At 45.3% G+C, this 25,453-nt stretch overlaps 1 protein-coding gene across 3 annotated transcripts in view; it reads left to right on the plus strand.

Annotated features, from left to right (window-relative positions):
- The window catches only part of CACNA2D3 (calcium voltage-gated channel auxiliary subunit alpha2delta 3), an 859,261-nt gene that overhangs the window by 171,756 nt on the left and 662,052 nt on the right, over window positions 1-25,453 (plus strand). For all 3 annotated transcript variants that reach the window (XM_020280385.2, XM_076008650.1, XM_076008655.1), the window contains one exon: window positions 14,575-14,691. In XM_020280385.2, the coding sequence (XP_020135974.1) occupies window positions 14,575-14,691 (117 nt within the window). The remainder of the gene's footprint in view (window positions 1-14,574; window positions 14,692-25,453) is intronic.

Below are 25,453 nucleotides of genomic sequence, written 5' to 3' on the forward strand. Positions count from 1 at the left end.
TACCCTTCTATTTTTCTCCATCTTTGACTTTACTTTTACCTTTTTAAAAGCAATAACACATAACAAATTTAGAAAACTGAAAAAAGTCATCCAAAATCCTTCCACCATACCCAGCCACACTTGGAATCTTGTTGTAGTCTCTCCTAGCATCTTTTGCTTTGTTTTTATATAGCTTTAATTATAAACATAATGCACTTATATAATTTGCATCTTTACTTAGCATTATTTCCTGAGCAGATTGCTGTGATAGTACACAGCTGCGTAGACATTGATTAAAATGTTTTTTTGACACAGTAATGTAGTGGCTGTGGACACAGGCCAGCCTTGTTCAATGGGTTGTTTAATTCATGTCTCGAGTTTAAACCTGAGTCAGTCACACTCTTCTTTGCACATTATGAGATAAGACATTTATTATATTTTTATATCAGTGATTACTAAATTTCTTTGAACTTGACACTTTATATATTTTTAATCACATGAATAATACATGAATATATGCTCTTTGTGAAGAATTCTAATGACTCAGTGGTATATAGGGAAAAAATTCTAGTTCACATTAATTCTACTGTATGGCCCTGGCCTGAGATAAAATTGTTTCCAGTTTAGTATTGACTGTTCCCCAATCCATTTGAGAAATCATCATTTATTGGCAGAACACACAGAGAAACTTATGTGCTATAAACTATGCTTACATAGACAGCAAAACTATTTGGCCAAAAAATTGTTTCAGGGAATGCCCAAAATTTGATGTATATGTTTAATATACAGAAACCTTAAACCTAAACATATGATAAAATATGCTACTGATCAGACACACACACGATGACGTAGTGACATGGCGCAGCAGTCGTCCCAAGGCCCCATGCATTCTGACGCTGTACGAGAATGGGCAGCAGATGCCCTGTCACTATTCACATCCGGGGACCTTTTCTGGCCCTCTTGGTGTTCTTGGATAGTGCACAGAGGTGCTTAACCTGTGTCTACAGCCTTCGAGAGAATTTAAGGGACTATAAGTTTAGATGAGAAAAATATTTTCACTAATCTCTAACGGAAATTTACTACCTTCTTAACTTACAAGTGACAAGCCCAGCAGTGCCTGTGACTGTCACCAGCAGACACCACGGATATTTTCCCATCACGCCACAGTTGAGGCAGGAACCTCCTCAACACTGATGAGTATGGTGGCGACAGCCTCGATGGAGCTTGTCATTTAATGCACTGAGAAGAGGCACCTCTATTTCTGCATCACAAATTTATGTTTTAAACATTTTGAAAACTGAGTTTTAATATAAATGATCTTTTCCTATGTGTTTTCGTTACTTTTTTTCACTAAAAACATCATTCTGAGGAAGGGTCTGTGGTTTCATGGGGTTCCAGAGCAGCCCGTGGCATGCCATCCCCCACACTCAAAATCCCTATCCTAAAGGCATAGCATAATAATAACAATGTGGATGAAATGATTAATTACCTAATATTTTCCTAAATACCTTTCAGGAGAAAAAAAATATTGGTAGCGTAGTGATTTTATGTGTGTATTTAAGAGAGAAAGACAGAAGCAGTAAATGTCCTAGTACTCAGAATTCTTCAAATTACTGTAGAAAAATCCTTATCTCGAGAGTAATATGTGGACTTCCATTAACTGTCCTGATTCCTCAACTTCAAAGTGTCATTTCCATGACTGCCAACCCCAAATGTGTGAGGAATCAAGTGCTTTGGTCACACTTGGGGGTCTGTGGGGAGAGGCAGCCTCAGGTTCTGAGCCCTGCACGGCAGGGGCCTCCGGTGGTGAGGGCACCCGGCTCGGCCACACCGGCTGGGACCGGGTGAGCCAGTGGGCGTCCGTCCCTTACTGGCACCAGCTGGTGACCGTAGCAGTGCCTGATTGGCAGGTGGCGTGCGGAAGCCTGGGAGCGGTCCTCACACGGCGTGACACGCCACTGGCCTCTGGGAGGCATGAGCGGTGTTACTCTGTGTCCTGGGGTCCTCGCACGAAGGTGAATGAGGAGAAAGACATCGAGAGACATTTTGTGTCTGGGTCCCAGAGTGCTCAAAGAAATGGACTCAGTGGGAGATTTCATATAAGAACACAGATTTTTGGCTTCTCTTAACAAATGGAAGACAGGGTAGCCACAGCGTGGGCCCCTCCCCGACACAAAGATCAAAGAAGCCAGGAAGTGGCCGTGTCTTAGGATGGGACAGAAGCAGGCTCTACTGTTTGATGTAGACTCCAGACTGGCTCGATTTCCTTACCTGGTTTGACCTGTCTGGCCTTTGCAAGCCTTTGATTAGTGGCTTCTGAAACAGATTATTTCGATGTTCCTTTTGTATTCTAACACGCTGATTTTAAAGGTACAGGGAAAAAGCCCTGGTGCTGGACTTGATGAGGTACATTAGAAAATCACTTGATTCTGAAGTTGGTGACACTTACACTTTTAGGGGGTTCGGATGGCGTTTCTGCATGTCAGCATAGGGGAAGCCCTGCTGCAGCCCCCTCATTTTTGTTACTGTTTGTCATGAGTCAAATCGGAGGTCACCTCCTACAGACGCCCTGCAGGACCCGCGGGTGTCTCTGGGCAAATGTGAGGCAGGGAGATGTGTCCATGAAGGAAGCTGACTCGAGGGGTCATTTTTCTTGGCCTCAGATGTCAGCAGTGCGGAACTCTACATCAGAACCTCCCCACCTTTTACCGAGGACGCTTTCCAGCACGAGAGAGGAGCCTCCGTCGTCACCCCTTCCTTTCCACGGGAGGGAGGGCAGGGTGATGACAGCTTGCCCGGCGTCATCTCACCACAGTTCTCTCCTCCCCAGTGAGAAGCTGGGACCCGGCTGTGCCAGTTGGTATCTCCGTGTGCAGTTTGGGGTTGATAGAGTTAAAGGTTCATTCAGATGCAGGTTCCTAACACTGATGCCGGCTTTTGGCTCTGTAACTACAGAAACCTCTTCAGCAGCTGCAAATAGTATTAGCTCTAAGCTTGTTAGGGATCTTGCAGACTCATTCATTGATTGCCTTCGATTTCCAGGACATCTTGGATATAGAATTAAAAAGACTTTAGTTAAGCCAATTAACTTTTGTGGCGCCTGGGCAGCTAACATCGTGTGCTAGAGAAGGTCATTGATGTTATTCAAATAGCAGTTTTATTTGAGCTGGGATCAAGGAAATCAGACAAAAGGTCTAAGAATTGTTTATAACGTGCTCCTTTCTGTGTTGCAATATCTTGGCCTTTACCATCTGAGTCTGACCATAATTACACATACAAATGAGTGGGTCATGTTGTCCTTTCTGTAGATTGTGACTTGATTGCACCAGCTCTTGAGTGTCCATCTTGCAAATTGTTCCCAGTCGAGTTTTAATCTGAGGTTTCCTCTAGCTACGGTGTAGCAAGCTTTTAGAATATGGCAGTTAAGAGCATGGACTTTGGAGCCAGGCTGCCTGGGTTCAAATCCTGGCTCCCACGATGATTTAAACTCCTATAATAGTGACTTGGAGCCTGGGGTGGCCCGCCCACAACCTGCAGTGGGTTCCATTCCTCGGGCCCTCTCACGCCAGCTGGGGCTGTGAGGCCAGTCATTGCTGTGGACTGTGAGCTGGTAAATGTCGCCTCCAGGCTAAGGAGTTCAAGAAGCAGGTTCACCTTCTCCACTCCCTCTCCCCCATCTGCTGGCTGAATGAATGCAGAAGACACCAAGGCCTGAGGGCAGAGCAGAGACACAGAATGGGGGTCTTGAGCACTGTGTGGAAGGCTCTCTGATACAAGGACCTCTCTTTCAGGAGGGTTATGTGAATAAGAAATAAACTTTCATTGTGTTAAGCCGCTGAGGTTTTTGTTGTAATGGCCAGTGCCCTCTTAACTAATAAGCCACTTGCTAGTGCTGTAACCTTGGGCAAGTTACTTGAACTCTCTGTGCCTCAGTGTCCTAACCTGTAAAATGGAGGAAGTAGTATCTATCTGTCCTGACGGAAGGGCTCAGGAAATGCTGGCTTGGCTACTATTATGAATAATAGATGGTTATTATGGTCATTTCTTCTGATCTTCTGGGAGCAGGGAAGATGAATTATTTTTAACTAGGAACATGAGAAGCATGGGTTTCAAAAAAGTAGACTGCAGAAAGCAATCCGTTATGAAGCAGGGCAGACTTCGTATGGTAGCATTTTATTATTTGCATTTTGGCTATAGTTAAGTTTGTTGGTGTACATAAAAGACATTCATGAATGCACACAATGAGATTTTTCTTCCCTACACACGTGGACCTGTAGTGTGGGGCTGGGAGGATGTATGTGCAGCATAAATACTCTTATTTCAGAGCCTCAGACCCCCATGCAGCAGTCCAGAGAATACTCAGGGATTGAAGTTTTTTTGTAAATACTGAGACCATTTGATTGTGTTCTGCGGACAGACGAATCCCCCAGTTTTAAAGCAGCGTGTGATGCCGCCATGCTAGGGCAGCAGTGGCTGTGTCAGCAGCTGGTCTAGTAGCTTGGCGCTGACTTCATGTCCCTCAAATACAACAGGAATATCCTGCAGCATTCACACTCGGTTTTATCACCACACAGCTAAAATTTATCAGGGGCATTTGTCCAGTTGACTGTGTTGAACAGTAAAAGCTTATGAGACTTATCAAGATTTAAAAAAAAGAGTATAGACAGTAAAACGGGGAGAGGGGAGAGGAGAGATAGCGCCTTTTAATTCTGGACCCGACAGTCTGGGCGTGGCAGGAATCTGTCTGAGACCACCCGCTGCAGAGCCAGCTCGCTGGGCTGGCGGCAGCCCCTGGAACTCCGTGAGTTGGTCGGGAACTCCAAACAGCGAGCTGGAGCAGGGCTCCGGGACCTGGGCGACCCAGACCGTTTGTGACAGTGCTGTCTGGAGGTGGGTACAGAAGGCAGCTTGCGAAGTCATTAGCCCACACCACTCCTTTCCCTTAGCTGGAAGTTCTTAAAAGCATGCTGAGGAAATGCAGCCTTCGGTGCGGTTCACACCCGCGCTGCGCACCCCTCAGAGCAGGCGCCGCTCACAGGCCCTGCTCTGACTCCTCAGCTGAGCGGCCGCCTGCCTCCTCTGCGCCCCCTCTGCGCCCCCTCTGCGCCTCCTCTGCGCCCCCTCTGCGCCCCCTCTGGGCCCCCTCTGCGCCCCCTCTGGGCCCCCTCTGCGCCCCCTCTGGGCCCCCTCTGGGCCCCCTCTGCGCCCCCTCTGCGCCCCCTCTGCGCCCCCTCTGGGCCCCCTCTGCGCCCCCTCTGGGCCCCCTCTGCGCCCCCTCTGCGCCCCCTCTGCGCCCCCTCTGGGCCCCCTCTGCGCCCCCTCTGCGCCCCCTCTGCGCCTCCTCTTTGGGTTGCAGGTCAGGGCCCGTCCCCCTCTCTCCTCATTCCGAAACAGGGTCTCTTGTTCGGATGCGAATTGTCTCTTGTTCTCGTACTGGCTATGACAGAAAATTGCATTATTCAAGGATTGTCCTCAAATGTAACTCGATCTGGAAGAGCGCGACATTTAACAGTGGATGTTTTTGACCTTGGAGACACTTGATTGGAATACCTTTGTGAAGCAGAATTATTCATGCAATATGGCACTTTTCATTTCCAAGGAGAAAAATATTCTTCTGTGACCGAGAGTTCCATGAAGTCAGTTAGTTTTGTCGTTATGGTTAAGAAGAAGTGTTCCTAATGTCCACTTAAAGGATTTGGAAATACATTTACCTGGAAACACATAATTGCTTTGGAGTGTTGTGCTTTGAAGTGATACTTTTACATGCAATAACTGAGTTGAGAGGAATACTGCAAACATTTATGTCATCATAAGAAAATGACACTACCTATAAGGAGAGACCCCCAAATTATAAATGATCAGTTTTTATTGCAACATCTTTAGTAACATATCTAAAACTGGCATCCCCCACATACAAATCCAAACTTCAAGCAACCAATTTTTGGTAGAGAAGAGAGCTGTGGCCAAAGAGTTCCTGTTGAAGACCCTTGGAGTCTTGATGTTACTGCCGAGAGTGACGTTGGTGGCTATCGGTCTGTTAGGTTGTGAATGTTGACTAAGAGTTTCTTCTTGTTGTTGAAGCAAGAAAATGACCTTTTCCAGAAATTTTAGAACAGATATTGAGATTTATTACTGCCTCTGCCATCACCATTGCAGTGTTTGAGTCCTTACCTCTGTGTTCAGCATTTTGCTGGGTACTTTACACGTTTCGCCTCCTTTGATCATTCTAAGACCTGTATGAAGTCTGGTATCTACCCCACCGTGAAGGAAAAGAGGCTGGTGAGGGCCAGTCAGCCTGTCACGTAGCTGGTACCTGGTGATGTGAGAGCTTGGCCGTGCTACATCTGGCTGGGGAGCCCCTTGTCCCGGCACCATGCCACACTGCCTAGCAAGCGCGTATCAGTGGTCCTCCTGTGATTTGAACCTTGGCCAGTAACTCTAAGCCAAGCAGGATGCTGCACCAGGCTCCAAATCAGTAGCACAGCAGCAAACTGGATACAGATTCTTTCCCACCCAACTCATCCTGGTCAGCTGTCTTCACCACGAATGAGGCAGAGAAGACAGAGCAGGAACTATGCTACTCTGTCCCCACTGGAGGGACATGAGGGAAGCTTTTACAGCTATGTGCAGCCTGGAGAGACTGTCCCCTCCCTTTCTTCTCTCCTCACCCACCTCCCCTTGCTCCCTGTTTCCATCAAGTCTTGTCACAGATGTCCTGCCTGTACTTACCACAGCCACCTCATGATGACTCATGGCCCGCTCCTTACATTAATAGGGTCCTTCGCAGACTACATCTCCCAGGAGGCGGGGAAGTTACACAGGCATCCCCTTTTCTTGGAGCTTTGGCTAATCTGCCATTTTACAGCCCTCTTCTCCCTGGTGACTGTGATGACCAGTCCTGCCCGTGCCTCGCCAGAGCACGCCGGCACACCTGGCGGAAGTGACTGCCTGCTCTGCGGGTGGGTGCCCTGGAGAGAGGCCACTCAGACCCGCTGTGTGCCATGTGAGCGTTCAGGTTCGCGTCGAGCTGATCCATGCAGCTCTGTTCCAACTTATTTTTAAATAAAATGAACCAAAAATAAGCCACCTTACACCCCAAGGGAACTACATGTATTTGCCAACACATCCCCCCTCCACCCTGCAGCCTGGCACATGGCGGACGATGTGTAAATATTTATTGAATGAAGGAAAATAGCAGCAATTTCAGTTTAAGTTCCTTTTTTTGTGTTGGCATAATCCCTACTTAAATGATTGGTTTAGTGAATTTATCTCTTGCACTGTGGCTATTTTAGAGCTTGAAGGAATGAGGCTAAGACACAAAACTGAACCTTAGGATGGGAATATGAGATGTCTTCTATTCTTGCATAGCAAAGCACCCAAGGGTTCTGCGCTCTGACTGTCTCGAGGGTGCTTCCCCAGAGTCAGGTCACGTGGGGATCTGGTGAGGGGGTTTCAAGGCAAGCGCCCGCGGCGCGGGAGAGGGTGGAGACGCAGGCCGGCTGCTCTCAGGCGTGGGCTTGGAGGCAAACGCTGCAGATTCTCCCCTGGGGATAGGCAGGTCCTTGCTGTGCCATCTTCTCCTCGGACCTTCTGTCTATCCTCATGTGGTGAGTTAACCATGCCAACCCTAGAGATGTAATTTTAGTTTTTGAGAGGAAACTTAGCCAAGAGACCATGTTAAAACACACCCGCTCTTTGGCTAATGGTGCTTTCTGCATCTATCCTCTGCAGAGGATATTTTTTCTGTCTTGGTGCCAAGCACACCCAGAGCCCCCTTTTCCATGTTTGGCTTTCATTCCAATTCATTGTGACTGGCCAGAAATCTCCTGACTTGAGCTCCCTCTCTGGGGGCTGTTCTAGGTGACTCACTTCTAGATACACAGTTATCACGTAGGTAAGAAAAAAATGACCCAAATGTATGAACAGCATTAAGTGTTCTGACAGTGAAGTAGTGCTTTCCTCTTCCTGGTGTTTGTGTGAAATGATCTGGCAAAATAGATGCTGCAGAAATAATGCATTTCTGTGTCTCCCTTCTTAGATGATGAATGTCCTTGGCTCATCACAGGATTTCTTGCCAAATGCTGATTCTGCTAACAGAAGGAAAGGAAGCTTCAGAGGTTCTTCTGTGGCAGAGGGAATATAAAGTTTCTCAGGCTTGCCTTCCTTCTGTGCTCTTGCAAGGGCTGTGTTCTGCCCAGACCTTGGTCTTGGCTAAAGCCACAGGCTGCCTTGCTCTCAGGGACCTCAGGCAGTGGCACCAAGTCGGGGGGGAAGAACAACAATGTCATCAACCTGCTGGAGTTTGTTGCATCAAGAGCTTCAGTTCAGGAAGGCAAGAGCATGACAACACTTACTAGAGTCCTCTGCAGCAGAAATGCCAAGAGCACTGGGATTTGGGGTAGCCTGTTGCGTGCAGGCACCGTGCCGGGGGCGTTCACAGATGTCCTCCCAGTAAGACTGCAGAGCAGCCCTGGAGGAAGGTCATCACTGTCCCTTGGTGTTCTGCACGTGGACACTGAGGCCCAGGAGGGTAAAGGACTTCCTTCAAGTGACATGGCCAGCTGGTTCAAACCATTAAACCTCTGATGTCTCTGGGGGGCCCCACCTCTCATTCCTCTGCCTCTTCTGTCCCCTCCTCATAGTACTCTCCATGTTCTGACGACTCCAGCCTCAGAACTCCTTATCTTCATCCAGTTTTGCTTCCCCACCACCACCCTGCTCCATTCTGCACACTGAGGTTGTTCAAAATCACCCACCTAGTCATGATCCCTCCTACCCCTAAACCTTTCACTGGTGCAGCTGTCGCCGTCTCTGCACCCCTGCCTACATATCTAGATCGGGATGAGGCCTAGACTCTCAGTGCTAGCACCCCACCCTCGATGACCTGGCCTGAGCTTACCTCATGGCCTCAGCTCTCACCCATGTCGCCCACCTTGGTCATTCATGCTCCGGCAGGCAGTTCCTTGCACCTGGCGGCCTCTTGTCTCTGGACCTTCATACGTGCCGCTCCCTCTGCCTGGCACCCTCAGCCCCTATTGCATCTCCCGCCTTCCTGGCCTAGACATCCTTAAAGGGTCCGGCAAGGTGGGAGTCCCTGCCTTGACTGCCCCCATATGGGTACTTACCATCTTCTTTGCCTGTTTACTCATCAACATGCTGATTAGACCGCGCGCTGGCTTAAACTCTGCTTTGCTCATCATTATGTGTCTCTGGTATGCCAGGTGTCTAGCACCCGCCTGGCACAGCAGAGACACCAAGTATAGTTTGCAGAACAAATAAATGGAGGGCTAGAGACAGGATGAAGGCCAACTGGCTCACATCTTTGATCTGGTGGCACCGCCATCCCCTCTGTGTGTTTTCCTCTCTGCCTTTCTTTTGTATGTTTACAGGGACCTGCTAATACTTTCCCAACTCCTTTTCACAGGTGAAGGATGGCCGCTTTTACACGAAACCAAAGTAATTTATAGTGTGGTCCTCGAAGCTGCAGAGAGAAAAGCCCCGCTGTCCGCGCGGCTGCGCGGGGAGGCAGCGCCCGGCAGGAGGCGGAGCTGGAGGCATTTTTCCTCCCGGTCTTTCTTGGCACTTTGGAGAATAAAGCCCAGTTTGTAGCCCACATATGGCCATGGAGCAGTTTCTAATTGAGCTTCTGCCTTCTGAGAAGGTTTGCTCTCCTCTGTCCAGGTATTTTATTGTTGAGAGCTATGTCTGTGCCCCTGGGGAGCAGGCTCCATGCTCAGCCCTTCCGAGGCCCTGTGGAGGGACAGAATCCACTTCCGAGATGTCATCGTGCCCTGGCTGCCTGGGGCAGCCTGTGAACAGCAGTAGCCCTTGTTCGCTGAGTGTCTCCAGTTTTTGGTATTTGACTCTCTTGCGAAGTCCACTGTTGGCTACAACATAAACGAAACAGGTGTTTTTATGGCCATGAAATCGGCCCTCTGAAACAAGTTTGCAAATATTTAGACCATCAGTCTTCCATCCCTGTACCTCTAAAGCCCTGCCTCGCCCCAGTTCAAAAGACCAAGCGGTTAGAAGTCAGACCTCGCTAGGTTTAAAACCCTCTTTCTAATCCTTTGGCATTTAGCCTTCAGCACCGGACTGACCCTCTGTGTGCCTCAGAACTCTGTCCATGTGGGGATAACACCTCCCAGTGTGGTTGTGGGATTAGACAACTTACCATGTGAAAAGCTACCGGCACCTGCTGGACCTGTGATATACATAGGACTCATTTTAGTGACTTCCTTAGACTCTGCCAGTGCAGTTGTGTTGCTAAACCACACAGATTCTAACTGGGACCACATTTCCCTAAAGGAATTAAGTGTCCAAATTCTATTCTAAATATAACTACAACTTGATATTTTCTAATTTCCAAAATAATATGTTTGTTGTAAAAATTAGAAAATATAGGTAAGCTGTATTTTCTGTATTTTTTTGAAAAATACACAACTGGCTGTGAACATTTGGTATATGTCCTTCTAGCAGGGTGTGTAGCTGTATGCATGTGTGTGTATAGATTAGTGATTTAAAACAATAAGTAATCAGGTACTGTCTAATATATTATAACATAGTGTATGTGTGTTTCCTACATTCTTTGACATGGTGTGAGATGGCTATATGGAATTCTCTTGTACTGGTGTAGCTCACTTTACCCAGTTGCTGGAGGTAAAATTGCCTGGTTTCCTGCTATAGGTACCTTTTTTTTTTTTTTTTTTTGTTGAGACAGAGTCTCACTTTGTTGCCCAGGCTAGAGTGAGTGCCGTGGCGTCAGCCTGGCTCACAGCAACCTCAATCTCCGGGGCTCAGCGATCCTACTGCCTCAGCCTCCCGAGTAGCTGGGACTACAGGCATGCGCCACCATGCCCGGCTAATTTTTTGTATATATATTTTTAGTTGGTCAATTAATTTATTTCTATTTTTGGTAGAGACGGGGTCTCGCTCAGGCTGGTTTCGAACTCCTGACCTTGAGCAATCCGCCCGCCTCGGCCTCCCAAAGTGCTAGGATTACAGGCGTGAGCCACCTCGCCCGGCCTTAGGTACCTTTTTAATAGTTTTGATACATATCACCATTCTAAGCTGCTAAGGGCTTTCAATTGATTAATGACTATCATTGGGTTACTCTCTCTGTTCTTCAACATCATTTGATTCCAGCAATGTTTTCTGGAAAGAGTAAGGCATTACATTATTCTGACCTGGTTCCAGCAGGCATTGACACATCTTGAAAAGAAAGAGTGCTTTTGTGCTCATGGGATAACTTTCCCAGGGTGGTAAGAAAGTAGCATGCATTTGGCCCATTTGCAAAGACATGTTGGCACGTGCCCTGAAGGGGAAGGACTGAGGCTAGAAGAGGAATAGAACCCGTGGACTGTGTAGTTTGTCTCTGATCTGGAATCCTCAGCTTGGCAAAGAGCTTTGTGCTGAGATCGGTCAACGATGGTGCAGGCACAGTAGCCTGGAGACCAGCCACCCTCCCTAAAGTCAGTAGCTCCTTTCCGCAGAACAGACTCAGGAGAAGAAGAGAGATTGCAGGAAGATCTCACTGAAAACTTGGTGGAAAGTCAGAGTTAAATAAGTTGATTCGCTTCTAGATGTCTACAGAGAGAGGAACACATACAAGTAACAGAATGGCCAGAATATTGGGGCCTGATTTAAAAACCAAAAGATTCAGGTAAAGATTGTGAATCCATTTTATTTTTCTTCATCTTAAGCCTCTAGATCACCTTAAGTTATAGATACTGGGCTGATATTAGTTTCATTTTGTTTTATTCGCTTCTTGAACTTTGTATTTTTGCCAGTGAATCAGCCTTGGTATAAGCTGGGCTCTGCTGTTGGCTTTTGGGGCAAGTCTAATGCGTGGCAGAGAGGCCCTGGGATTTTTGGCTCTAAAGATATTGGCTTGCATCTGAACTTGGGAAAGTTTCCAGTGACTGTCCTTGGAGCTTTATTCAGACACCAGAGGATGCTGTTTGCTAGAGCTGGGGTTGGGCTGGCCAGGGCCCCACATTGCAGGCCAGTCCAGTCAAACTCCCAAGAGGTGAGGAAGGTCACCCTTTGTCTTAGCTCATTTTGTGTTGCTATGACAGAGTATCACAGACTGGGTAATTTATAAGAAAAGATTTATTTTTCACAGTTCTGGAGCCTGGGAAGTTCAAGGTCAAGGGGCCTGCATCTCATGAGGGCCATCTTGCTGCGTTGCGTCGTTCATGGCAGTAGTTGGAAGGGCAAGAGAGTGCGAGAGGGCCAGAGAGCAAGAGGGACCAAACTTGCTTTTATCACAGACACACTCTCCAGATAACTAGCGTACTCCTGAGAGAATGACAGTAATCCACTCATGGGGGCAGAGCCCTTGCAACCTAGTCACCCGTTATTAGGCCCCATCTCCCAACACTGTTGCACTGGGGATTAAGTTTCCAACATGTGAACTTTGAGGGACACATTCCAACCCTAGCACCCTTATAGAACCACAGGACAATGTTGCATTCTTACCTGCGTCTTCCTTGCAAAATCACCATTGTTCTATCTTTGTGTGTCTGCTATGGGCTGCAGTGGTGACCACAAGGACTTGTCCTCACTTCCTGGGTCATGCAATCTGTGATGCCAGGAGAGATGAGCACAGAGTGCTTTGGGTGCTGGGATGGAGAGTGTGCAGTCTCCTTGTCTTGGGGACCAGGATATCCTTGGAGGGGAGGGGGGAAAGTCTAGGAGAAGGAATAATGGTTTTCTAGGTGAGATGCAAGAGCGAGGCACTCAGAGCGAACTCATAAGATTGTTATGGATGTTTTCAGGGCGCAGAGAGAAGCATGAAACTGCAACTCATGGTCTATTACAGGACTGTGCAGAGCGGTCCAGAAGATCTAACAAATAATGTAGTGGGTGTCCATCTTGGTCCAGACTCAACTGGGCTAGTGAGAGCACTTTGTTTATTTCTTTGGGATCAACTTAATTCTGAGAAACTCCAAGCCATTGGGTCTGATGTTCAGGTCTGAAGCCCCAATGTCCGGTCTGAGAATCCCTTTCCACAGTCCCACTTTCTCTGCCAGAGTTTGGTGGTGGGTGCCAAAAACTTCATGCCTGGGGTCCTAACTGCTTGTATGGGTGAGAGGGGCATCTTGCTCCTAGAACCCATAGCCAGAGATGCTCAGCCTCACTGCTAGGCAGATGGTGTTTTAGTCTTAGGGGTCTGAGGAATTCTCGCTTTACATTCAGTCCTTTCCTTAGAGCCCCTCCCTCTGTCCTCAAACCCTAATCTCCTTTTAGTACACCCAGTATTACTGCCTCACAGGACTTGGAAATTTGGGCAAGGAAGGGAAGGGCTTTGTGTGACGCACACACTCACATACACACACACTCTCTCACAGACACACACACACCCCTTCTTCCTGGAGTGAAGGAAAAACTGAGCCTCCTCCCAGTTTCCATTGTTGAAGGTATAAGATGGGGCAATGATAAGGAGAAAATACAAATTTATGTCTTAAAAATTATCCTGCCATTAAAAAGGCTTTCTGGTTTCCACTTCAGAACTGACTCTCAAGGGCCACAGAGCCAAGAAGGGATGTGGCGCCCCGCTTTTCCTAAGTAGGAGCTTGGGGTGAGGGGTAGGAACTGATCAGCGTTTCCCCACAATAAGAGTGAATGCATGGACCTGGGAGTTTTAGTTCCGCAGCCTTTCGATAACCACGTAAGTGTCATGGATTCATTTTGACGCGAAACATATTTTGAACTCCATTTGGAAGGTTCCTATTAGTAGACAATATTTCTTTTGGTAGGAAGAAAATTAAATCTTTAGTTAAATCAACTTTGTCTCAGGACACTTTATGCTCTTACAGAATATTGGAGACCTTCTACGGGCTTCTGTTTTTGTGGGTTGGTTGTACCTATTGATATTTGCCATGGTAGAAATTAAAACCAAGAAATTTAAAAAGTAATTAATTCAAAAGATAAAAAAACTCATTACATGTTAACACATATTTTATGAAAAATAACTATACTTTCCAGAATAAAAAAATTAGAGGAGTGGCTTTTTTTTTTCCATTTTGAAAATCTCTTTAGTGTTTGACTCAAGGGAAGATGGTTGGTTTCTCATATTTGCCTCTGTATTCAATCTCTCGTGATTTGTTGACATCTATAGGGGGAATCCATCTTCACATAGATCTGCTTTTGGACAAAGGAAGACTTCATGGAGCCCTGAAAGGGTCTCAGGGACCCCTTAAAGTTTTGGGGCCACTTTGAGAACTGGTAGATTACCAAAGTTTAGGATGGATTTTAAATGAAAAATTGTCTTTAATTGAGAATTTGAGTAAACTGTGGGTCAAATCAGTCCCTTATGAATAGACAGATGATACAGGGTTTAATTGGGTTTAGGTTTATTCCTTTCCTGAGTGCTAGTTAAGTTTCCAAAAAGAGCCAGAGTCAGTTTTCACATTTCTCCCTACTTGGATTAATAATTCTGAAATACAGTCCAGTGGCCAAGAATCTAACAGAAGCAGTCATATTGAAATTTTAATTTTATTTATTCCTTTTACGTAGATGTGCTGTGAAATCACAGGTTGGTGTTTTATGGTATCACATGCCTTTAATGAATGTTGCCTTACGTTCTTACAGAAATACAAAGAATATGAAAAAGATGTTGCCATAGAAGAGATCGACGGCCTCCAACTGGTGAAAAAGCTGGCAAAGAACATGGAAGAGATGTTCCACAAGAAGTCTGAGGCAGTGCGGGTAAGCGCCTCTGGTTTCTGCTCCGTGCTGCCCCAAGACACGAAGGCAGCGCCGGGACTGGCATTGATGAACCCGGCTCCCAAAGATACAAGTGGACTCACTCAGCTATTAGTAAACACTATTATTTCTCTAGCCTGTTTAACCAGGAAAAGTAGTTGCTAGGGGCATGAATTGCCCTTTTCACAGGGGGTTCTAATACAGGAAAGTGGACCCCAAATTGGGGTCCGGCTAAAGGCCAAATGGGTTCTCGGCTTTGCGTAAGAAAGAATTCAAGCACAAGCTGACAGAGTAGGGCGAAAGCAAGTTTCATTGAAATAGAAAGGGCGGGGAGAGAAAAGCAGCTGCCCCATAGACAGGGCAGTGGCTGTGTCTCAGATCAATAGAGGGTAGCACTTTGTGAGTTCCCAGGGTCCTATTTTATACCTTCTATTACTTTCATGTTAAGCAGAGGAAGGATTATTTCTAAGATTTCTGGGATAGGGGTGAGGTGTTCCTGGAACTGAGGGTCATTTCCTTTTGTGACCCATATAGGGGTAACTTCTGGGAGTTGCCATGGCATTTGTAAACTGTCACAGAGCTGGTGGAATTTCTTTTAGTGTGTTAATACATTATAAGTAGGGTGTAATGAGCAGTGAGGGTAACCTGAGGTCATTGTTCATGGCCATCTGGGTTCTAGCTGGTTTTGTCCTGTTACTCCATCTTTCGTTTTATCAGAGACCTTGGTTCAGGGCTTATGACTTCATGTTGAACATGATAGATTCCCTATCTCAGTTCTGGTGCCAGTTTTCTTCTTATAATTTTATGCCTTCAGCAGAGGTGCCACTGATTGTACAGTCATGGAGGATGGCTCTATAGCTGTGTGGTACATTCCCTAATTGCCAAAAATCATTCAAAGATACATTGTGGTTCAACTAGACAACTATAAAACATTTAAGCAATGCTTGCCAAAGTGTGGAATTGGAAATCTCAGTAGGGTAAATGATGTCTAGATGAAGTTGGAAGTTCTCCTTACCTTTATTGGAACATTACTGTAATTATAATGTTTGCTTTGACCAGTAAGCTCTCTGAAATTTCATAATATTAGCTTATTATGAAATTTCATAATATCAGAGGGAACTGCAGTGCACATGTGTATCATTTTGGATTTCTGAGATGGCTTCCAGCTGTTCCTTGTTGCCAACTAAACAGGGCATTTTATGTTATTTAGTACACGTGAATGTTGCAATATCTTACATTAATGCCATACTGACATGTGATTATGAGAAGGATTGGAGTCTAAAGAGTCCCTTATTTCTAATGTATAGTTTGCTTACCTTTCAATTTTAATAATTATCTCTAGAATCACTTTGTTATAAAAGACCACTTCCTACTTTACTTTCTTTCACACTTAATTGGCAGAACCAAACTTTCCCAAGTTATATCTGACTTGGATCTGATAACTCTACACCTTTTTTTTTTGGTCTCTAAAACATTTTGTACTGTTTTGATTTAGGGAAGGAGGGATCGTAGCTTAATAGGTAAGAGCATGAGTTTGATCTGGGCTTAGTGCCTGCCTTTATCACTTACTAAGCTTTGACCTTTGGTAAAACAGTCTTTATGAGACTCAATTTCCTCATCTGTAAAATGGGGAAAACTCACGCAGGGAGTGTGAAGATCAAAGTTATGATATTTAGTCACTTAGCATAGACCGTGGCACATAAGCAGTGCTCAGTGAATGGTAGCTGCTACTAACGCTATGATTATTGATTATTATTGCTTTTTTAGATGAGGTCTTGCTGTATCACCCAGGCTGATCTCCAACTCCTGGGCCCAAGTAATCTTCCTGCCCCAGCCTCCAAATAGTTGGCATGAGCCACTGTTCCTCACAATTATTGATTTAAGTAAGACAAGACTTCTTGGTGGAAGCTCTGACATACGTTAGAAGAAAAAGATCACTTTCATCTGCCACAAAAGTAGTGCACCAGCAGCCAGCCCTGGGAGCTGTGTGGTGGTCTCTGGGTATGTCCTTAAGCCGCTGCCTTGAAGCAAGTGCTCTTCCCAACAAACATGGCAGCCTGGTGGCCATTCATGCCTAACAAGCAGACTCAGAAATAAAAATTTTAAAGAAGCCCACTGCAATTACTATTTTATGTTTATAAAATGAACACTTTTTTGGTGGAACTTTTATAATATATTGAAAAATATCAAGCACAGAAAAAAGAATTCTAAAAATCCCAACACCTGGCAGGAGTCTATGGCTTATGTTCTTGTGTTTCTTTCCTTCAGTCTTTTTTCTTTGCATTTTTATGGGTGCACTTGTGTGTTTCTTTTTCAAATTTGCAACAGTATTGCCTGTTTACTTTAGTGTGAGCATTGTCTTGTGTCACTGTATTTTGTGATTTTTCTTAAATGGCTGCATAACATTCCAGTCTATGAGTGGATCCTACTTGATTCAATTGTTCCTATATATTTGGATGTTTAAGTTGTTTGCAAGTTTTGATATAAATAATGCTGCAGTGAGTCTTCTTATATATTTATAATGGATCAGCCAACTGAGCACATACTACATGTCAGCTGCTCCTTTAAGGATTTTACATATATGTACTCAACTTGTCCTTGTAACAGCCCCATGGTGGAGTTTGCTATCAGCCCCCACCCCCATTTTACAAAAGAGGAGACTGAGAGGCCGAAGGTGAGTAGCTCCTCCAGGTCATATGGGGAGTGAGAGGTGGGCTCTAGACATGTGGACCCCAGAGTCCACATTCTTCACCGCCTCGGTGCCTCGGCACCCTGGGGTGTACGCTGATTTCCTGAACATGAGTTCCTGAACACGGAAGGGGGCTCAGAGGCTCTGAACCAATATTTAAGGTTCTTTATGCATATGAAAACATTTCCATACAGATGTGGTTGTGTTGATTTACAGCCCCTCCAGCCCAAGTGCTTATTTTCCTGAATCCTTGCAAAATAAATAAATAAATAAATAAGCAAAATTGTAATAGTGACAGTACTGTCAATTTGAGAGGGGGAAATATTATTGTTTTTACTTACATTTCTTCGTGAATCACAGAATTTTGGAGTAGAAAGGGGCATAAATATCTTTAGGTTCTGCTTCTGCAATTGATAGGCAGAGAAGCCCTGTTGTGAGGCCAGTGAGAAAAGCTCACTGTTACCTGGGTGGATCTCTTTTCCCTTGTTTACCTTTCTGGATGTGTTGGGAGGAGTCAGTGACCTAACAATACATGCTTACATTGTTTATTGAATTCAGATGCACCAGCCCCTGTGCTATTAAGCACATAGCGTATGCCATCTCATTTAGTCCTCACATCAACCCTAGGAGTGAGATAGTTATTGTTGTCTTAAGAATGAGCAAACGGGCTGGGCAGAATAAAGTCATTTGCCTGGGTCACATGGGCAGTGCTCAGTGGAGTTCGGTTTTTGCACCCCGGTGGTGGGATTGCAGTGCCTCTGTGTGCATCTGTGTAAAGTGTTTACTCAGCTCAGTGCCAGCAAACAGTACATGCTCAGTAAACATTTGCTGTTACGCCTGGTTAAGGGGCCTTCCCACCTGTGAGCATTTAATAGTGAGAGAGGCTTGTGGCTTCAGGAGGTACCTGGGTGATGACAGGAGGGAACATGAACTGGGTTTAATATCTTCATATTGCCTAATTTTGGCACCTTTTTGCTTAAAATTAGTGAAGTTAGCAACAACAAAAAGACTATTTGATATGGTTGGTGTGGTTCCTTGGAAAAGTAAAAAGAAGTTGCTCTGTTTGGATTAAAATGTTCCCAGAATAAATGCAGCTAGGATTCTTTGAAATGTGTCTTCTGTGCCTTTTAAAATAAACTTACAGGCCCTTTGTAAGCATGCTTGAGGCCGTAACATCATGGTTTAAATCCCAGTCTTTTAAAAGGGTTTGCAGGTCAAGTCAGGGTTTGGTCTGGAGACAGTTGAGATGGGCCTGGTCCCCACTGTGAGCGCTGTGGTTCTACTGGCCACAGTCAGAAAACCCAGTGGCATTTTCAATGAGATGTGGATTTAGAGGCCAAGGGAGCAGCCATTGTCACTCTTTTCTTATTATAATGCCACCTCACTTCTCCAGTGGGGAAGGTTGCTGATTGCCTGTGAGCAGCTGAAGAACAAAGACCTCAAATCTAATTATGCCCGTGGGTTTGCAGTAGAGTCATTGTTTGTTCAAATGGGGTGGGTCCCTTTCCCTTGCTGAGCATCCACCCCTCCTTCTCAAATGGCCCAGGGCCGGACAGATGGCTCTGTCACTGGGATGCACAGCCTAGGAATCTTCCATTTCCAAGCCGCCAGCCCTGTGGCAATTTGAGTCAGGTCAGAGGTCCTGGTGCTCACTAGTTGTGCCTTCCTCCTGCCCCCCACTGGGGACTTCAGGGAGCATGGACATAAGAAAAGTCTGGTCACAAACAACACTGATCACGGAAATTTCCATTGATGTATATAAAATATTTATGAGACTGGCAATAGCAATTTGGGAAACTGCACTAACAACACCTTTAGTCTGTGAAAGGAGGTTCAGTTAGTGCCGGGGAGAAAAGCGGAGCACTCCAGTAACCCCATCCTCCCACGCAGCCTGTCGTCTCTTGCCTGTTACACATGTCGGTCTTTTCCTCTGTCTCTTCTGGCTTGATTTCATCATTTTCCTCCATCACTTTCCCCAGTGATTAGTTGAATCAGAGTGATTTTATCATGCTCGTCCCCTATTTGAATTACTCTCCACTATGCAATTATCCTATCACAGAAAGTCCTATTTTCTCCCGTCAGACATCTGAAGTAAATGTGAAACCTAAAGTGGCCTGCCCATTACATAACCTCTGTCATCTGGTTGGTAATGGACTATATGTAACTTTTTTTTTCAGGCTAGCAAATTATAAATAACCTTAGCTTCAGTAATTGCCATTAACATAATGGTGCCATTATTATGGTGGCATTTCTTAACTAGTATTTTCTCGCACTTTTTGATATTATTGGTTTAAGTAATTTTTTTCAAATCACTCAGAGGCTAGCTATAGGTTATTTGATACAGCAAGGGTGCTGCTTGCTTTTATATACAGCAATTGTGCCCAAGGCACCATCTCCCAACTCTTTTGTTCAGACATAGTTATGCTACCAAGCCCTCAATTAATGTTGCCAAGCAGTGCATCAAATTTTAAGTCCCTATGAGTGGTTAAGAAGTGGAATCAATTTACTTTTAGTTCGTTAACATATCAAGGGAGGTATTTCTTACACTGGATGTAGAGGAAGTGATATGCTCTAGCCTCTCCCAACTGTGGACTCCCCCTGGCATCCGTTCCTGCCCCTCGGTGATATCGGGAAATGCTTGTCTGTGCCACAGGTCAGAGCTCACCTTTGGTCCTGATGGAAGACAAATTTGACATGGCTCCCCTTTCTCCTGAGTTGCTGATTTTGAGAAATGTACCCTGCTTTGAGGGCAGGGACAAGGCAACGGGTGTGCATTCCATGGCCCTGGTTATGCGGACAGGCTGCCTCCCAGCCTTTCCTACGTCCTTAAAATCCCACCCTCCACTAGGAGTAGCACAAGCTGTCAATCAACTGGAAGCATCAGCTGAGGCCCCAGGGAACTCTGAGCAGGCCCGGCCAACTGTGCAGTTGGAGGAGTGTCTGTAGGAAGTAACTCTGAGTAACCGGGGACATCTCTGATGATAAAGATACACTTTTACAACTGATTCTGTGATTTGGGTACGGTCCCTGTAACTGAGAGGATCAGCACAGCCTGAAAAAAAGAGATAAACCAGGAGATCACAAAAAGAAGGACTTTGGAGAAGTTATAATTTTATACTAATGTTCTCCAGAATGGTTTCCCAAAGGTGAATCCTTCAGACTGCTTTTTGCCCTTGGTTGTGCCGAGCAGCTCAGGGGTGGGCACTGCTTTGATCACCCCGATTTGAGCCAGGCTTGTACCCACCTCCTGTCTTCCCAGGTGTTTCTGGTTTCCGTGCCAGGCACTGATCCACAGCACTTTAAATGTTGGGCTATCCACGTTCAGACCTCCACAAACTCGAATAGTTTCAAAGGGCGGGAGGAGCAGGGAGATTATAGGATAGTACTTCTTTGGTACTATTTCAAACAAAACATTAAGTATTTCATTTGCTGTTTATTTCCCCCCCCCCCCCCAACCCTCAATTAATTAGAAGTGTCTAAAGGAATGGAACTTCTTTGGGGAATGTGAAAAGACATAAAAAGTAAGTTGTAGCTAAACTCACTTGATGAAGAGTCAGTTGTTTTCAAACCTTAGATAAGATATTTAATAAATTTTGAAAGTACTCCGAAGCTTGTATCTGTATATAAACTTAATCCTGTTTCACTTATTTTCTGATTTACATCAATACAATGATAAATCAGGTCCTCAAAAAGAGTGTTTTGCTTAAAAATAAATATCCTCACTTCTTGGGAAAAGCTAAAGGAGACTAGATTTTATGTTAGGTTTTTCCCTCCTTTCTATAGCTACCTGCTGTTCATCGCAGAACTGATTCCCATTATAGCTGTACTGTGGAAAGTAATTGCTGTTGTACAGTAATTCAATTTCAGTGCATTCACGCATCAGTTCACCGATAGGGGTTTATCTGGAGAAACCTGGGACTTGAAAGCTTTTTATCGAGAAATTCCACATGCAGCAAGGCCTTTTTCCTAGGTAACGAATATCAGTATTTGCATTTAATAAACATTTACCTTCTCAGAAAAATGGATTTTTTCCCCCTGCAGAAAGAGATTTACGCCAATCTTCCACAAAGCTAGAGGGTACTATTAAAGTAACTTTCTCGAGCTGTTTTTTGACTGGTGCCTGTCTACATATGTATGACTATAAAATACATCTATGTTTTTATGTAAATATATACAGTGAGGCATGAAAAGCAGATGCACTCAAGCAAAGCATATTCTGTATCAAAAATATAAGTTATATAGGAAGCTAATATCTATAAGGACTATATGAATACTGCTGGTTTAATAACTCATCTGTATCTACAGACATGTGAGGCTTGTTGGTGAAACATACTTCAAAAAGCTATCATTAAGTTGGAAATGAAATTAATGACTCTCTTTATAAATTTCTAAATTAAGGAAAGGTTCTTAAGACAGAACTAATTCTCTTCTTTACATATGAAGTCCTAAATGAGCGGTGGAGGTTCTTAGGCGCTGATTATAGGCCTAACACTGCTAGGACCACTTTCAGTTCTTAAGCAGTAGAGGTGGCTGTACATTTTAAAAGATTTTTGTTTTCTGCCTTGGGTTCATGTCTGATCTCATTTCAGAATTTCAAAGCTTGTACTTTGAAAGAGGAGTAAATTTGTTTCAAAACAAATAATGTTTTCTTTTTTGAATCACAGATGGAGGGAGGAGACTGTTATGTTTTATGTTGATGTATCTTGTGGTCTATTTGCTTTTATTTTTTTCTTTGTATGCTGGGTTGCAAAATTCCATATATACATGTAAGAAAATTTGGAGCAGAAACCTCAAACCAGAAGAAACTTCAAAAATAGTGACCATCTACATTTACCAGTTTTGATGAGATCAACAAACCATTCTTAGTTAGTGGTTGAGAACAAAACCACATGGAAGTGCCTGGTCTTCGTGGGTTTCATGCCAAATGAGCTGAGGGTTTCCCCTAACGTGCTTGATCGCACCAACCTGAGCCTCACAGAGAGGCCCAGAAACCACACTCCCACCTACACTGAGAGAGAACCACTCACCTGCCCCTGGGGGTGGCAGGGATAAGCTCCGCGCTAAGGGAAGGGAGGGAAACCGCCAGGGGTTCTGTATGTGCCATTGCACGTCCCGTGTCCTGAAGCTCTTAGTTTTCCACCAGTCACACGTATTCAGAGTTGAGTTGACTTGATGAACTGCATCCTAATTTTCCTGCTTATTCTGGGCATGTGAGCTGATGAGAAGAGTTCTTCTTTGCAGTAGAACCACTGTGTCAGACCCTCCCCAGCTTCATGGTTGTTTGTTCCTTTTCCAAATAATTGGACTAAACCTCTCCATTTTGGGAGCTTTATGAAAGACTTAGTTTGTGTTTTCTATGGTCTACTATAGAGGACATCTATGTTTTTCAATGCTTTTGGTTTTGTTTTTACTGAATAAATTGATACAAGTAATACATGTTCATTGTAAATGGAAAAGGAAGATGTAGGAGACGATAAAGGAGAAAGTAAAGGTAACAGCATCAAGAAGTATTTAAAAGGTGCTTAATGTCTTTCAATACCTTTTGTTTTTAAATGTCTTAGTTTCTCTTTTTACAGATTTTTTTTTCTGTGCATGTGTTTATGCATGTATGTGTGTTTATAAATTTATACAAGTTAGATTAATCTTTCTTGTAACTAGCTTTTAAAAAAATTTTTACATGTTGTGGGCATCTTTTCGTGTCAGTGAATACAGATTTTTTTTATTTTTATGACTGTATAATAGTCTGCTTTCGATTGAGCTGTTCTTTCTTGGTGAACATTGAAATCATTTGTGGTGTTTCACTACTACAAGCAATAATATGATAAACTCCTTTGCAAAGAAACTTCTGTCCATTTATTTGATGCATTGTCCTTCAGACAGCACATGCTGCCTGTGTCCCCACCTGCGTAGCTGGAGGCGGAGTGCTTCCCGTTGTCCTCTCTAATACTTGACTGCTGTTAGTCTTTTGGCCTTTGTCAGTCCCATAGGGAAAAAGTAGTAGTTTCTCATGTTGCTTTATTTTCTTTCATTACTCACTGTTTGGCAGGGCAGGTCCCTCTGGCTCCCCACCTGCCCTGCGCCAGAGTTTGAGGCAGAGTATACCATGTCACAGATCGTGGGCTTAAGAAAACAGAGAGATGGCCCAGGTGCTAATCCCCGTCCTCCCACAGAGAGCAGTGGGCCTGGCACCGTGTCAGGCATGCTTGGAGGGCTCTCCCCTGCCCTCTCCTTTCTGGAGCGTATCAAAAGCACAGCCCAGGGCATGGGGCAAACTGGCTAGCACAAGGCTGCCTGGATCCGGGGTGCCAGCTGTTTGGAGGAGTTGTCTGGGACCACCAGTGGCTCAGTACCTGGGGACTGTGGTACCTAGGGTGTTTCAGACCCCACCCCGACGGCCGGAGAAAGTCACTTGTAAGAGATGTTGGGCTTGGTGCAGCCCTGCTCACTGGATGAGGGCCCTGTTCCTAGTTGGCTCACTGCGCACCCAGACCAGGGTCACTTTGGTTCACGTCTCTAAAAGGTAATACATAGTAAAGTTGACCATCTTTTTCCAAGCACATTGGCCATTCCTTCTTTTTCATTTTTTGTAAATTGCCTGGTGATGCTCTGTCCCTTCGTTTATACTGTACGATTTCTTTTCCTTGTTCCAACCTGTCTCCACTCCAGCCCCAGTGCCTGTCCTCGAGTCCGAACCTATGTAAGTGTTCTGTAAACCTTTCCTGATTGACTCGCAGGCTTCATGCTCGAGTCAGGATGCCTCAAAGCCAGGGTGAAATGGGCTACACCCTTCCCACTGGCCAGAGGACTCCTGAGTGGTTGGGAGAAAAAGAAAAGGGTTCCAGCCTAACTGCAGGGACACTGCGGGGCCCATGGGCTTCCTGACCCTTCACGGTCTGCTCCAGGTAAATGGGCTGCGTGTGCCTCCCAGCCCCTCCCCACGCGGGGCTCCCCTTAGAACAGGTGAATGGAAGGGTTGAAATGGGCAGAAATCTGGCCAGCTGCTCAGAATGGAAATTAAGAAGTTAATGATTTCTGTAGAAGGAACCAAATAAAGATTTCTTTCCTTTTCCCTCCCTTTCTCTCTCCCTTCCTTTCTCCTTTTCTCTCCTTCTCCCTTTCTCTCTTGTTCTCCCTTTCTCTCTCCTTCTCTCCCTTCCCTTCCCTTCCCTTCCCTTCCCTTCCCTTCCCTTCCCTTCCCTTCCCTTTCCTTTCCTTTCCTTTCCTTTCCTTTCCTTTCCTTTCCTTTCCTTTCCTTTCCTTTCCTTTCCTTTCCTTTCCTTTCCTTTCCTTTCCTTTCCTTTCCTTTCCTTTCCTTTCCTTTCCTTTCCTCCCTCCTCTTTCCTTCCCTCCCTCCCTTTCTTCTTCTTTTTAATAGCAGGAGATTATATAAAACATTCTAAAAATTGTATTCCTATGAATGATGAAACTATTTGGTTGGAATTGATAAAGGAACACTTGATTCTTGGAGAGGGAAAGGAGGTGGAGGTCAGCCTGGGAGGGCCAGCACTCAACAGAGCAGCCAGGCAGTTCCCTGTGTCCCCCAACCCCAGGCCTGGCTGGGCGCCAGAGCTGGGGTGTGGACCTGAGGCTTGCCAGATTTCCTCCCCGTGGGCTGGTGGTGAACACAAGCAGCTCACTAAACTCCAAAAATGGAACAAGCTGAAGTTCTGAGCAGGTTCAAGAAGAGTTCCAGAAATTTGGGAGTGAGCCCTCTCTGGATGTCACTGTGAAGAATTTTGGAGTGATGCTGAGAGTACTTGTCACACTCTTTCCCACTGTCAGGCCTGGTGCTGTCTCAGCTGTAGGAGGGCTGGCCCAGAGCACCTGTTTCAAGCCCCGCGCCAAGTCCTTGCCCAACTCTGCCATCATCTACCCTGACATCCTGCTCACTTCCTTTATAAAACGTGAAAGTTGTGCTTATTCCATCTCTCTCAGGCTTACTGCTGGGCTCCCCACTAGAACCCCAGTGTCATGAGAACGCGGACTGTGAGAGTTTTGTTCCCTGTGTATCTCCAGGAGCCGGGCAGGGTGCTCAGTGCATGTCTGTGTATGAATACACTTGCCACACTGGTAAAG

Source organism: Microcebus murinus, chromosome 1 (genome assembly GCF_040939455.1).
Source record: "Microcebus murinus isolate Inina chromosome 1, M.murinus_Inina_mat1.0, whole genome shotgun sequence".
NCBI lineage: Eukaryota > Metazoa > Chordata > Mammalia > Primates > Cheirogaleidae > Microcebus > Microcebus murinus.